Below are 16064 nucleotides of genomic sequence, written 5' to 3' on the forward strand. Positions count from 1 at the left end.
AGGTGTAGGGGGAAGGCCGTGGGTCAGAAGGTCGCCCCATGGGGAGGCTAGCCACCCACAGCCCAGGGCGGCCCTGGGGGCCTCTGAGAGGCCCAGGCTGAACGAGACAGGTACCTATCTGCCCCATAGAAACCTGGGCCCAGCTGAGAAGGGGGGAGAGCAGAGCACGATGGCAGTTCTGTGCTCTTGTGCTTGTCACAAGTGGTGACAGAATTAAATGACTGGAAGGAATGTGTCCTCTTTTCATCTCAGTTATGAGAAAGTCCCCACAATGCCCCAGCTCATCACACAAGCCCCGGACCACTATGTCACCCATTAGTAAAGTAGATCTTGTGAATCAGGGTTGATGAGAGGAGAGAGAGAAAAGACTAAAAACTCCCGAAATACCTCCAAACGTTTCTGCATGAGTGGAGAGCGCCCTTTCCGTTCCCTGTGGTTTTCTCCCCCACTGGCATATAATCGTGGGCAGGAGCAGAGCCCGGGGCCCAAGGACAGCTCACCGCAAATGAGCACGCTGGGCTCTGGCCATCTTTTCCACCGTTGGCTGGGGTGGAAAAAAGTTTTGTTCCAAATCATGAAGTATTAATAACTTGTCTTCTTTTTTTTCTTTTTAGGTCCAACACACAGCCCAAATCATAACTTTCAGTAAGTATCTGTTTTCCTCAAACCATTTTCTCATTCTCCGAGGGTTTCCGTTATGTAAGAATTCAGGTTTTAAATCCGGCAAACACATGTCTTTGCTGAGTTTGCTGGAAGTTGGCTGGACTTCACACAGGGATGGCAGTGTGCTTGCTTTGGGCTGGAAAACTTATGTGTTTCCTGTTTAGTGTTAGGAGAAAATGTCATGAAAACAAACATTGTTCATCCCTCTCAGCAATCAGGACCTTACAGGACAACTGGAAGGAGTGTCAGCATACAGACCAGGCTGCCAGGGCCCCCAGGACCTGGAGTCCCAAGGACGTTTGGAAATGGGGGGGCAGTTCTCACTGAAATGCCAGCACCACTTGTAACTGCATCGCCAGCTGCAGTCTCTGAATGAGTGCCCCTCGAGCCGCAGGGCGCCTGCAGCCGTGGCCGGGGTCTCAGACCTGCCTCAGAGATAGGGAGACTGAGGCTCAGAGGCTGGCTCTCGGGTCATTATCGAGCTGTGGGGGATTCGGGCTGTGAGTTCAGGCTCTCGTTTCCAGTTACAGCGTCTTTCCACCGCACCCGTCCGTCTTGGGAAGGCTCTCCTCTGGCCTTCACAGGTTCTGTCGTCATGTGTGTGAGGATCACTCTTTTCAGCGCCTCTGTTCGAGGTCAGCAGTGGCTGTTGGATTCCTCATTTCCCTGGCAGACAGATCCGAGAGCAAGGCTTCACTTCCAAATGTGCTGAACAGTGACACGGAGGCCATGTTGAGCAGCATCTGCTTATCCGTGTCCCCCAGGCACCTCGTAAACAGGGGCCACTGGGGTGAGGTGGGTGGGCGGGGGGGCTCCTGTTAGCAGACATCAGGTGCTGCTTGCAGAAGGCAGGTTTTTGAGAACGTTCTGTGCTGAGCCCAAATTGCATAGAGTCAGGAAAGAAGAAATTGCATCAAGGGCACAGGTGTGAGGTTCAGAAGAGGTGTAAGTCGTTTCAAAAGTTGAATTATTGTTTTCTTTTATATTTATAAAATGTACAATTCATTTATATAAGTATACAATAGAAACATGTTATAAAATATATTATTTTTATGTAATTATAATGTAATTTATTAACTATCAAATATATTTACATATTTAAATTTCATACAAAACTTTAACAATATTTTTACATTTATTTGCTTCACATTTTTAATTATGGATTAAATCAACACATTCGTGTAGATAATTGGGGCAGTTCTGGTAAAAGTGAATGTTTGCCCCGTCCGGGCTTGTGCCCCAGGATGGCCTCCGTGGCCACGTGGATGTGCCAGACCAGGTCCTTCTCAGTATTTGGTACATATACATACCTGGAGAGGTTCATCATCTCACTTTTATTCACTTTTTTACATAATGATATTGAATTTGACATGTTTAATTAACAATGTCAGTATATGTCAAGTTTCCCTGACAATCTTTCTCCCTCTCTCTGTCCCCGGAGCATGTGACTCTGCCCACAGTGACGGGAGTTTCCATGTGTCCCATGTCCGTGTCAGCCTCCCTTTTTGTGTCCTGAGACCGGGGCGAGGTTCTCCAAGGCAGATTCCACAGAGCAGGCCATCAGGGCACAGGATGTGCCTTTCGTAAGCCACCCTGCCTGGGCACGTGCCCAGGTCGCTCCCTGCCACAGCATGACAACCTCTTTCTCCTTATCTTCCCAGCTGATTTCCAGCTCTGTTCGTTTTTGCCCCTCTGAGGAGGAGAATGGGCATCGGCTGCTTTATTCTCCCATGTCACCAATGAGGCATGCTCGGTGACACTCGTTTCCTGGCATTCGTGGTTCCTCTTTGTCAACTGTCTCTTCATTCTTTGCCCATTGCCCTTACATTGTTTGTTTCTTAAGGATTTTTTTTTAAAGATTTTATTTTTTTCCTTTTTCTCCCCAAAGCCCCCCGGTAGATAGTTGTATATTCTTCGTTGTGGGTCCTTCTAGTTGTGGCATGTGGGACGCCGCCTCAGCCTGGCTCGATGAGCAGTGCCATGTCCGCGCCCAGGATTCGAACCAATGAAACACTGGGCCGTCTGCAGCAGAGCACATGGACTTAACCACTCAGCCACGGGGCCAGCCCCTCTTAAGGATTTTTAATGATTATTTATGTCTTATTTCTTGATCATATAAGAATTAAAATTTTTCTGTCATTTATCAGTAATTACCCATAATTTCTATGGGTTTTCACGTTGTGTCTTGTTAAAGGAACTCTCTGATTTACCTGAAAGCCAGCCCTGGTGGTCTAGTGGTTATGATGTGGTGCTCTCGCTGCTGTGATCTGGGTTGGTTTCCCAGTCAGGGAACCATACCACCCGTCTGTCGGTTGTCATACTCTGGTGGCTGTGTGTTGCTGTGATGCTGAAAGCTATGCCACTGGTGTTACAGATACCAACAGGGTCACGTGGTAGACAGGTTTCAGCGGAGCTTCCAGACTAGATGGACTAGGAAGAAGAATGTGGCCACCCACTTCCAGAAAAGGTAGCCATTAAAACCCTAGGAACAGCATTGTCTGCTACAGTGCCCGAAGGTGACAGGATGGTGCAGGAAGACCGGCAGGTTCTGCTGTGCTGTCACAGTCGCTAGGAATCAGAATCGACTCCACAGCACTGACAACAACCACGGTCTCCTTGAAAACTTCTGATGCTATTTTGATTAAGATTACAGTGAATTTTTAGATAAATTTGGTGAAAATTAATATCTAAATTGAGTTATCCTATTAAGGACCACTTTCTTTGTGCTTTGATATTCTTTTTTCTTAACATTTTATTATGAAAAATTTCAAACATGGAAAAGTAGAAAGAATTTTGTAGTGAACCTCCAACCCATATACCTACCAACTGGACCCTCCCATTTACGTTTCACTGCACTAGCTTTATCAGTGATCTTGTCTCCATCCATCAATCCCTCTCACTTTTTGATTCATTTCACTGTAAGTTGCAGATGTTTGTATACTTATCCTGAAATGTTTCAGTATGGAAATCATTAACAAGCGTTCAATATCTGTGTACTATTCTTGTTTCTTCCTTTTGAATTAACACTTATATACTGGGGCCGGCCCCATGGCCGAGTGGTTAAGTTTGTGTGCTCCGCTTTGGCAGCCCAGGGTTTCACTGGTTCGGATCCTGGGCACGGACCTAGTACCGCTCATCAGGCCATGCTGAGGTGGCACCCCACATAGCAGAACTAGAAGGACGTACAACTAGAATATACACCTATGTACTGGGGGGCTTTCGGGAGAAGAAGAAGAAGAAAAAATTTGCAACAGATGTTAGCTCAGGTGCCAATCTTTAAAAAAAAAAAAGACACTTATATACAGCAAAATGCACAAATCTTAAGTATTCCATTAATAAGGTCCAATAAGTACAAAACCCTCTGCAATCCAAACCCCTCTCCAGGCAGAGAACATTCCTATCACTCTAGAAAGTTCTATCATGCAACTTCCTATTCCTAGTCAGCACCCTACCTCCCCAGCAACTACTGTTCTGATTTTTTTCTACCATACACTAGTTTTACGTGTTTTAGAACTTCATAGAAGAAATGCAATCTTAAGACACATAGCCACTTAAGCCTGGCTTCCTTCACTTAACATAAAGTTTTCAAGATTCATCTATGTTACACGTGTATCAGTAGGTTGCTGCTTTTTATTGCTGAATAGTGTTCCATCAAAGGACTATACCAGTTGCTTTATCTGTTTTTCCTTTTGATGGACACCAGGTTGCATCTCTTGATTGTGATGCATAAGCTGCTATGGATATTCTCATGCATGTTTTTTGTGGCCATATATTTTCATTTTTGTTAGGTAAATACCTAGGAGTAGAATTGCCTCCTTTGGGGTATGTGTATGCTGAGCTTTGTAAGAAATACCACATCTTCTTCTAAGGTAATTTGCACTTCCACTGGCAAGTGGAAGAATTGTGGTCACTGCACATGTTCACTAACATTTGGTCTGGTCGATCTTTTTTTCTTTTTCCTTTTTTTTTTTTTTTTTGGTGAGGAAGATTGGCCCTGAGCTAACATCTGTTGCCAATTTTCCTCTTTTTGCTTGAAGAAGATTGTCGTTGAGCTAACATCCAAGCCCATCTTCTTCTTTTTGTATGTGGGATGCCGCCACAGCATAGTTTGATGAGTGGTGTGTAGGTCCACACCTAGGATCCAAACCTGTAAACCCTGGGCTGCTGAAGTGGAGTGCAAAAACTCCACAACTATGCCACTAGGCTGGCCCCTGGTCAATCTTTTTAAGTTGAGCCATTCCGATGTGTATGCAGTGGTTCAAATGATCTTTTATGTCATTCTAGCTTCTTGAAAAAGTAATTTTTCTTAGCCATTTAAAATTTTCAAACAAATGCATTTAAGACTATGAAGTTTCCTCTGAATACCATTTTGGCGACATCTGTTTCCCTTCCAGGCACATAGGCTTTTATTTTTTGTTATTTTTGTTACATTATTATCAGTGAATTTGGGGTGTATTTTACTTTTGGTAATTTGTTGAGATTTTCTTTGTGGCCCATTAGATGTGGTCAATCTTTGTGAATATTTCCTCTTGTTTCAAAAAATAAATGTACTCTGATGGTGGCCACACAGATCTCGATTCATATATTACATCACATATGTTAACTGTATTATTAAAAGTATCTATATTTTTTTGTCCACATGGGTTACAGATATCTGAAAATGTGTGAAAGTCATCCAAGGTCTTCTGGCTTTACCAATTTCTATCAGTTTTCTATTTTTCTTTTTATTTTGTGTGTATGTTGTTAAATACCTATAGGTGTGAAGTTGTATAGCTTTTGTTTTGTTTTTAAATGCTTTTCACCTTGAATTCACTTTTGCCCAACAATCATAATGCTGCACCTGCTTTCTTTTTATTCACATTTTCCAGGAACCTCTTTTACTATTCCTGTCCTACTTTCTTCTTCAAACTTTCTGTGTTCTATGTAGATCTCTTAGGAATAGCATATAAGTACATTTTTTTTGAAGGTTGATGAAGAGGGTTTTCTAGTCTGCAAGTCCATGTTAAAATATGTAGGTTAAGTTCATTTTAATGAATGTACATATAGTAATCCCCCCTTATCCTTGGTTTTGCTTTTCACAGCTTCAGTTACCCATGGTAAGCTGCAGTCTGAAAATATTAAATGGAAAATTCTAGAAATGAGCAATTCGTAAGTTTTAAATTGCACAGTATTCTGAGTAGTGTGATGAAATCTCACACCATCCTGCTCTGTCCCAGGCGGGACACGAATCATCCCTTTGTCCAGCAGATCCACACTGTATATGCCACCCGCCAGTTAGTCACGTAGTAGCCTCCTCAGTTATCAGATAAACTGTTGTAGTATCATTGTGCTTGTGTTCAAGTAACCCTTATTTTCCTTAATACTGGCCCCAAAGCTCAAGAGTAGTGATGCTGGCAATTTGGATATGCCAAAGAGAAATTGTAAAGTACTTCCTTAAAGTGAAAAGGTGAAAGTTCTCAATATGGAAAGAAAAATAATCATATGCTGAGATTGCTAAGATCTATGGTAACTTTTTTTATGGTATCTTGTTAGAATCTTTCTACTTGATTATTAGTTATTGATGTTAATCTCTTACTGTGCCTGTTTTATAAATTAAACTTTATCATAGGTATGTACGTATAGGAAAAAAACACAGTATATATAGGGTTCGGTACTCTCCACGGTTTCAGGAGTCCACTGGGGGTCTTGGAATGTATCCCCCATCAAGGGATAAGGGGGGATGACCGTACTCCGTTCTGTGAGTCAGTCCCACTTAATCGTGCTTGTCCCTGCTGAGTGAAGGTTGGTTGTTTTCACTGATACTGACCGTCTGGTGTGAATGTCCCTTCTCCTTGTCCCTGTGGCTTGAGTCCTCCAGCATCAGAGATCTGGGAGTGGAATTGCAGGCATGCGCCTCCCATCTCTACCAGGTTTGGCCAGGTCGCCCTCCAGAGTGGCTATGGAATTCACAGTCCCACCAGCAAAGCAAAAGTTCTTTCCCCACATTTTCCAGCACGTCAGATTCTCAGAACTTAAAATTTCACCAAAGTCTTGGGTGTCAAATAGTAAGTCATGGTAATTTTACATTAGATTTCACCAGTAAATAGTGAAGTTGAACATATTTTTGTTGTTTTAATAGCCATTGAATTGCCCATTCGTATACAGTCTATCCTCCTTATTTGCAGATTCCAAACTTGCAAATTCTCTTACTAGAATTTCTTTGTTAATCCCAAAATCAATACTCAGGGTATTTTCATGGTCACTTCTGGGCGTGTGCAGGGCAGGGAAAAATCTGAGTGGCCCGAAGTGCACGTTCCCGGCTGAGGCCGGCCTTCCTGTTTCAGCCCCCCTATTGGAAACAAGTGTCCTTTTCCCGGTCTGTTGACATTTTGTGCTTTTCTCGGCGATTTCGCTGTTTAGAATGGCCCCCAGCATGGTGCTGAGTGCTGCCTAGCGTTCCCGAGGGCGAGAAGGCTGTGATGGGCTCGTGGAGAGACCATGTGTTGGATGAGCTTCGTCCAGGATGAGTCACAGCGCTGCTGGCCGTGAGCTCAGTGTGCGTGAATCATGGACACATTAAATAAGACGTCTTTAAACAGAAACACACATAAACCCGGGTTATGCATGGATTGGCTGATGAAAACATTATAATCACAGACTTGCACAAAGCTGTCTCTGTATTTCCCCAAGAGCTGTGGTGCAGTATTTGCTAGTTCAGTGTTTGTGGTGACTTTATAGAAAATAACTAGTGCAAATAACCAGAGCAGACTATATTTTGTCCATTTCTCATTAGATTATTTTTTTTCTTATTGATTTGCAAAGATTTTAAAACATATTCTAGATACAATTTTGTACTCCCTCTAGAATTGATTATTATGCTGGTATAAGCCAGGGTTCTACTGTAATATTTTTCTACATCAATGGCCTCATGCCTTGGCACCATCTAATGAATAGCCTCGTCTGTGATCACTAAGTTTAATGTCACCTCTGTAATATGTGAAATTTCTTTACATATGGATCTGCTTCTAGGCTCTCTATCCTGTTCCAGTAGCTTCTGTACCTGGAATAATACCATCATCTTCTAGCCTGAATAGCTTAATAATGTATCTTGCTATATGTAAAGAAATAGCCTCACCTACTGATATGGACTGAATTGTGTCCCCTTAGATGTGTATATTGAAGCCTTAATCCTCCCATGTGACTGTATCAGACTGGGCCTTTAAGGAGGTAATTAGGTTAAATGAGGTCATAAGGGTGGGGCCCTGATCCAGAAGGACTGGTGTCCTTATAAGAAGAGGAAGAGACCCCAGAGATCTCTTTCTCCCCCTCTCTGTCTCTGCCATGTGAGGCCACAGCGAGAAGGTGGCCATCTGCAAGCCAGGGACTGAATAGCAGCATAGGCCAGCACTTTGATAGGGAGCTTCTCAGCCTCCAGCGCTGTGAGAAAGCACTGTTGTTTAGGTTCCCCAGTCTGTGGTGTTTGTTATGCGGCCTGTGCTGACTGATACATCCACCTTATTACTGTACCATTTTTCTAAATTATCTTGACCACTGTCTTTTACTCATATGTATGAATTTTATGTTTTTATGTTGATTGGAATTGCATAGAAGTTCATTTTTGAGCTACTTTTTCAATTGCAAAGGTGATTGTGTAGTTTTTCTCCTTTCAACATGTTAACACTATGTTACGTAACAGAGTTCCTATTACTGAGTAACTTTCCAGTTCTAGACTGAACTCTTCTCCTTCTGAGTGGGTTGTTCTTTTAACGTGCTGCTGAATTGACCTGTGAACTTTGTGCTGGCAGATGACCTTTGATCGGATGCCTTGTGGTGTGAGGCTGCAGCCCATTGGCGGGTGTCCTTCTGTGGCCATGATTTCTTTCTTCCCATTGACTGTGATTGTGTTTCATGGGCTGCCCTCTTCCTCTTTTATACCTTTGGAAGTTGACCAAAATGAAGACAGAAGGAGAGAAAATCAGTGAGCCTAAAACAGAATCACCCACAGGTTCTCCTTCTTTGTCGCTGGAGTATCACCAGTGTGTCCTACGCTGTGACTCCTCCTTGGGCCATTTCCTGAGAAACTGCACAGCGGTCGGAGCTCTTTCATTGTTGGTCTAGTGGTGTGTCCCGTACCTGCAGATGGAGAGTGGGGAACAGTGGGTGATGACAGAGCCTTGGCTGACCCCTGTGTACAGCGAGGGAACGTCCGGACGTGCTCTTGTTGGTTCTGAAACGGGAACAGGCTTGGCTGCGATGACTCAGTCCCTCTGAGCTCGTCGCTCTCTTTCCCCGGCTGCTGCCCTCACATGTCCACACGCGTGGACGCCGGCAGTGTGGTGGACGTCAGTTTGTATGTGTGGAGGGAGGTGGGGGGTAGAAATCCTCGGAGGTTAAGGCATCTACTACCATTTAAACATTGTTTTTCCTTCCATTCCCTTTGAAAGGGGGTGAGGATGGTGTCTGGAGAACAACAGCTTTAAGAACAGGCTGTTTCTCCACAGATGTAGGTTCAAAGACGGAGTTACTCGAGCTTACTCAAGTAGCAGTTTGGGTAATGCGAGGGGATTAATTCAAGGTCCCGTGTCTCACGTTTCATACATGGGTTTCATTTTTACCTGCTCCTGGAAAAAGTGGATCATTTTCATCATTGTAGACCATACATACCCTGGTGGGGCAGCCTGGTGGCATGGCGGTGGGGTGGGGGGGCAGGGCAGGTTGGGGTTGGTAGGGTCGGGGCTGCTCCCTGGAGCCTGAGCATCAGAGCTCCCCTGTTTCCTGTTATCCGGGGCCAACCTCATGGCCCACAAGTATGTGCACGTATAATATGCTTCAACAAACAGCTGCTTAAAGGAAAGTGTGTTGTTCTTTTGCACAATTAAAACTTATGTTAATTATGGTATTGGCTTCTGGGAAATCACCTTCCTGGGGGCCATGTCCTGAGCCCTCTTATTTGCTAACTTCACAAACTGCAGGTAAGGCTTTGGCCATTCTCCACCTGTACGCTCATGACCCAGGAGTCTCCATTTCCAAGTCTGACTTATCTCCCCATCTCCAGGCCCCCAAATTCAGCCTCGTAGTGGGCATCTCCAGGCGGATGACTCACAGGCACCTCACGCTTTGCGAGTCAGAATGGAACTTCGCCATCTTCTACCTCGAACTCCTTCCATTGCTGTTTTTGGGGAGTTGTCATAAGTCTGCTTCAAACTTTATCCTAATTACAGGAAAACAGCACTATAAAAAAAACCCTGAAACTGCCAACTGACAAGCTAGTAATTAAAAATGACTTCAGGGGAACCAATCTGCCTTATGGTTGGTAAGCAAACGAACTCAGGCAAAAGGCTGACATTTAGCATTTGACCTCAAAGCCATTAAACACCAACCTAATCAGTCAAGGTGGGAGGAGGAGAGAAGCCAACCTAACTTTTATTCTCCTTGACTTCAGCTTATATAATAGGTTCTGTCTTCTAGAAAATGTAACTCTCCTTAAATCCCATAGTGTGCAACTGGAATAAAAGATAGAACTTAATTCATTTTAGTATTATGTGATACAAGCAGTAAGTGTCTAAACAATCAGTGGTGATTAGAGAAGACACACACGCTATCCTTAATTCAGACCACAGTGACACAATGAAAATGTCTGCACTTTAGCAGTAATGATAACGTTAGCACTTGACATGTAGGAACACATTTAATGCTCCCACTAAGTCTTTTCGTCTTCACTGGAGCCCATGTGTTAGCTGCTGTGCTCTGTTATGCATGGATGAGAGCTTTTTACACACCGACCTGCAAAGCCACCCAAGGAAATAGCAACCTTTTGAGGTTTCCCTGGGAGGGACCAGCCCCCTGAACACAGTAGAAGAGAATAGTGTTTACTTCCCGGTAACGTTGGAGCCACTGTTTCTCCCCCACCCCGACCACCTCATGTGATCCTGGCCTTAGAGATGGCCGTGGCAAAAGCCAGTGTTTCTAAAAGGTTCTTTCTGAAACTTGGGTTTTTATGACACGATTTTGATGTTGGATGTGTTCATTTGGGCCAAGTGGACATTATTGCCGTGTCTAATATGACATCAGTATAATTGGATGCTAGGAGTATTTCATCTTGGAAGTAGAAATAAGTATAAAGCATGGTGTCTGACTTTCAAGGAAATCATTCATTCATTTAACAAATTTATGTTGAGGACCAACTATGTGCCAGGCCCTGTTCAAGGTGTTGGGGAACAACAATGAGTGAAACAGACAAAAACTAAAAATTCCTGCCTTGCGCTGCTAACATTCTCTTGGCAGACTCTTAGGTCGGGCTTCTTTCACTAAATGTGAAGGAAAAATTCACAGAATCTTCCTGTGGTTGCATGGACAGCAGTTTATTCTTCTCTACCGATGACAAGTATTCAGTTGTATGAAGACACTACAATAGGTTTATCTGTTCGCTTGTTGATGGACATTTGGGTTTCCACTTTGGGGCAATTATAAATAAAGCTGCTTTGAACGTTTGTGTTCAAGTATTTTTGTGAACGTGTTTTCATTTCTATAGAATAAATTCTAGGTGTGGGATTGCTGGGTAAGATGGTAAGCGTATATATAAAATCTATAAGAAATTGCCATAACCCTTCCCCAAAGAGGTCTTTCCACTTCACACTGCTACCAGCAGTGTATGAGGGTTCCAGTTGCTCCACACCCTCACCAGCATTTGATACTGTCAGTCATTTAATTGAGCCATTCTAGTGTCTTGTGTCCTGATGATTCATGGTGGTTTAATTTGCATTTCCTCAGCCACTAAAACAGGGACCGTCTTTTCAGGCCACACTTTCGTGAAGTCTCTCTTAGTCCTTCTGTCCAGTTTTACTGTGTTGTTTGTCTTCCTATTGAGTTATAGGAGTTGTTTATATATTGTGTATACAGTTCCTTTGTCAGATATATAAAATGTTTCCGCAACCTGCCGTTTGCCTCCTTATTTTCTTCATGCTGTCTTTTGATGAGCAGGAAAATTTAATTTCGATAAGTCTAATTCATCATTTTTCTCTTTTCTGGTGAAGTCTTTGCTTTTGCCTACCTCAGTATTATAAACATATTGTCCTAGTTTCCTTCTGTAAGCATTATAATTTTAACTTTTGTGTTTAGGTCTATGAGCCATCTCAAAAGCAATTATTGTGTATGGTGTGAACTAACGGGTATAAGTTCATTTTTTTTTTCCCCATACAATTATCCACTTGTTCCAGCACCGTTTTTGAAAAGATTGTCCTGTCCCCCTTGAATGCCTTAGTGTCTTTCTTGAGAATCAGTTGACCGTATGTGAGGGTCTGTTTTGGAATTCTCTATCATGTTCTCTTGATCTGTTCTTACATCCCAATAGCACATTGTCTTGATAATTATTACATTGCAGTAAGTCTTACGATCAGATGGTATAGATCACTCTTCTTCTCTTTCATGATCTTTTCGCTATTCTAATTCCTTTGCACTTGCATATAAATTCTAGAATCAGTTTGTCAGTTCCTGGAAAAAGTGCCTACTGGGATGTTTTAATTTTTGATTTTGAAATAATTTCAAACCTACAGAAAAGTTATACAAATAGTAATAAGTAATCCTGTATGGTCTTCACCCGGGTTTACCAATTTTTATCATTTTGCCATATTTGATTTATCATTTCCTCCATGCGTATTTGTAATTACTATTTTTTCTGAACTATTTGAGAGTAGGTTGCATTCATACCCCCCTTTGCCCCTTAATACGTCAGTGTGTCTTCCCTGAGATCAGTGGTATTTCCTCACAGACCAACAGCTTCAAATTCAGGAGATATGTCTTTGAATTGCCATCCATACTCCAGTTTCCTTCATTGTCCCAGGGATGCTGTTTAGATCCCCCCTTGCCTCGGTCTGGGGTCCTCATCACGTTGCTTTGGTCTCCTTTAATCTGGAGCAGTTCCTCCATGTTTCGTGACGGTGACGTTTTTGGTTGAGTGCAGGGCACTTCTTGTATAGAATGTCTCTGCATTTGGGTTCGGCTTTCGTTTACTTGTGATTAGATTCTGGTTGTGTGTTTTTGACTGAAATAGTACATAAATGATGTTTCCTTCCCAGGGTGTCGCATCTGGAGGTGCGTGATGTCAGTTTGCCCCTTATTGGTGATACGAATTTTACTCACTTTTGGTTAAGATCCACTTTCTCATTATATAGCTATTTTCCTATTGTAATGAAAAGTAACCTGTGGGGAAGTCCTGCTGGGATTTGATGGGGTGATATTGCACGTTGGGAGAATGGACATCTTAAAACGATTGAGTATTCAACCCGTGAACATGGTATATATTTCTACTTAGGTTTTCTTTCCTTTCTCTCTGTAGTGTTTGGAAGTTTGAAATGTGTAGAGGTCTTGTACCTCTTTTTTAAGTTTACTCATAAGCATTTTAACCATTTGTAAGCGTACAATTCACTGGCACTAAGTACGTTCACATTGTTGTGCAACCATCACCACATCCATCTCCAGAAATTTTTCATCCTCCTGACACTCTGTCTTCATTAAACACTAACTCCTCATTTTCCCCTCCCCACAGCCCCTGGCACCCACCATTCTACTTTGTGTCTCTTTGAATTTGACTACTCCTTCGTGTATTTTTAATGTTATTGGGTATGATATGTATATATTTAATTCTTCTCCCCAAAGCCCCCCAGTACATAGTTGTGTATTCTAGTTGTGAGTGCCTCTGGCTGTGCTATGTGGGACGCCACTTCAGCATAGCCATGTCCACGCCCAGGATCTGACCCGGCAAAACCCTGGGCCACCGAAGCCGAGTGCACGAACTTAACCACCTGGCCATGGAGCCGGCCCCTGTATATGATATTTTTTAAAAATTTCATTTGCTAATTGTTACTCACGTATAGAAATACAATTGATTATATTGACTTTCCTGTGGCCTTACTAAATCCATATTAGTTTCAGTAGTTTTTAAAGATATTCCTTAGGATTTTTCTGTGTAAATTATGATATCAGAATGAGTAAAGACAGTTTTATTTCTTCCTTTCCAGTCTTAAGCCATTTATCCATCTATCCACCATCTGTCTGTCTGTCTCCTTATAGCAGTGATTAGGACCTCCACAGCAGTCAGTGTTGCATAGAAGTGGTAAGAGCAGGCATCTTTGTCTGGTTTCCATTTCAATGGGGAAGACATTCCTTATTTCACCATTAAGTAAGGTGTTCATACAATGAATACAGAGGCTTCTCATAGGTGCCCTTTTTATTAGATTGGGAAGGTTATTTTCTTTGTTTGTTGAGAGTTTTGATAATGAATGAGTGTTGAGTGTAGTCAAATGCTTTTTCTTTATCAACTGAGATTATTACATGCTTTTTCTGTCTCTGTGTTTTCCATGATTGGCTTTTAAATGTTGAAGTAGCCTTTCATTCCTGGGTTAACTCAGTTGGTCCATTACCCATTTCTGTGGTGTCTTTTTATTTTGTTGGGTCCAGTTTGCTGCTGTTTTGTGGAGCATGTCACCCCTTTGATCAGGAGGCATATTGGTCTGTAATATCCTTGGGACATCCTTGCCAGGTATTTGTATCAAGGTTATGCTTGCATCGTAAAATGAATTTGAAAGTATCTCTTACTCCTGTATTTGTGGGAGGAGTTTGTATTAAATTGCTGCTGTTTCTTCCTTAAATGTTTGACAGAGTTCACTGTTCCCGTTATTTGGGGCTGGAGTTTTAATCGTGGGAAGATATTTAATTATAACTTCAAGTTCCTTTAGAGATTTAGGGCTATTCTGAGTTATTTCTATTTGCACTAATTTTGGTGTATTGTGTTTTTCAAGGAATTTGTCATTTTTTTCTAAATTGTTGGATCTATGTTCTTATGTTTCTTCATATTTCTTATTATCTTTTAACATTTGTAGGGTCTTTGGTAATGTCCCTTTGTGAATTCTTGATATTGGTAATGTGTGTTTTCTCTTTTTCTTAATCTAGGTGTTATCAATTCTGTTAATCTTTTGGAGAAGCAACTTTTTGCTTTACTGATTTTTATATTGTTTGTTTTCTATTTTATTGATTTCTGCTGTCATCATTAGTATTTTTTTTCTAATGACTTCTGGTCTAATTTGCCACTCTTTTTCTAAATTATTAAGGTGTGAAACCTTAACTAATTTAAGCATTTAAAGCTATAAATTTCTCTCTAATTACTGTTTTAGCTGCTTTACACAAATTTTTAGTATCCTTTTTTCATTTTTCATATTTTCATGTTCCATTTAAAATTTAATTTTCCTTGAATTTTCTTTTTTGAGCCCAAAGGTTATTTAGAAGTGTGCTATTTAATTTCCACATATTTGGAGAGTTTCTAAATATATATTTTTTATTGATTTCTAATTTAATTTTGTGTGATCAGAGATTTATGGTTCCAGTTCTTTTAAATTTATTGTGAGATACCTGTGGCAAGCACATGGTCTGTCTGTGTGGACGGGCCATGTACACTGAAAGGTGTACGCTGTCTTGTTGGGGGTACTGTTCTACAAATGTCCATTAGGTCAAGGGGTGCTTGACCTAATGTTTCCACTGCTGTTTCCTCACTAATTTTTTTGCCTAGTTCCATTAATTGCTGAGGGACAGGTATTGGAATTTTCCGTCTATAATTGTGGGTTTTTCTGTTTTGTCCTCTAGTTCTGTTCATGTCTTACTCATATATTTTGAAGCTCTGATATTAGGTGCATTCATGTTTATGTCTTTTTTGGTTAATAGACCCTTTCATTGAAAAGGTGTTTTTGCTGGGTATGGAATTCCGGGTTCACAGTTCATTTTCTCTGCCAGGGCACTGAAGCCGTCTTTCCCTTGTCTTCCGATTTGCATTGTCTCTGATGAGGGGTCAGCTGTTATTTGTCACATCTCCTTTTTCTATTCATCCTAGGTTCTCAGCAGGCAGACTGTGATGTGAGTAGGTGTGATTTCCTTTGTATTTATCCTGCTTGCTTTTCACTGACATTCCTTGATCAGTGTGTTACTGTTTTTTAATCAAATTTGGAAAAATTTTGGCCATTACTTTTTCAAACAATTTTTCAACTCCTTGCATCTCTGCTCTCCCCCCGGATTTGATTACACATAAGTTAGATCCCTTGTACTTTCCCACAGATCACTCAGGCTCTATTTACTTTTTGTAAATCTTTTTGTCTCTCTTTCTTTCAGTTTGGAAATTTTTTATTAACCTGTCAAGTTTACTGATTTTTTTTTTCTGTTTTATGCGATCTGTTGTTAATACCATCCAGTGAATGTTTTATTGGAGATTGTGTGTTTCACTTCTTCCACTTGATGCTTTTACAGTTTCCATCTCTCCTGAAATTACTCATGTCCTCATTATACTTTGTTCCATGCACTCTTTTCCATCCTTCCAATTCCTTAAAGTCCTGGTCTGCAAAGTCTAACATCTGGGTCATCTTTGGGTTTGCTTCTCTTGA

The 16064-nt window shown here is 41.6% G+C and overlaps 1 protein-coding gene across 5 annotated transcripts in view; it reads left to right on the top strand.

Annotated features, from left to right (window-relative positions):
- ROR2 (receptor tyrosine kinase like orphan receptor 2) overlaps positions 1–16064 on the top strand; it is a 204300-nt gene that overhangs the window by 172001 nt on the left and 16235 nt on the right. For all 5 annotated transcript variants that reach the window (XM_044756653.2, XM_044756655.2, XM_044756650.2 and 2 more), the window contains exon 4: positions 615–645. In XM_044756653.2, coding sequence (XP_044612588.1) covers positions 615–645 — 31 coding nt within the window. The remainder of the gene's footprint in view (positions 1–614; positions 646–16064) is intronic.

The sequence above is a fragment of the Equus asinus genome, chromosome 23 (assembly GCF_041296235.1).
Source record: "Equus asinus isolate D_3611 breed Donkey chromosome 23, EquAss-T2T_v2, whole genome shotgun sequence".
In the NCBI taxonomy this organism is placed as follows: domain Eukaryota; kingdom Metazoa; phylum Chordata; class Mammalia; order Perissodactyla; family Equidae; genus Equus; species Equus asinus.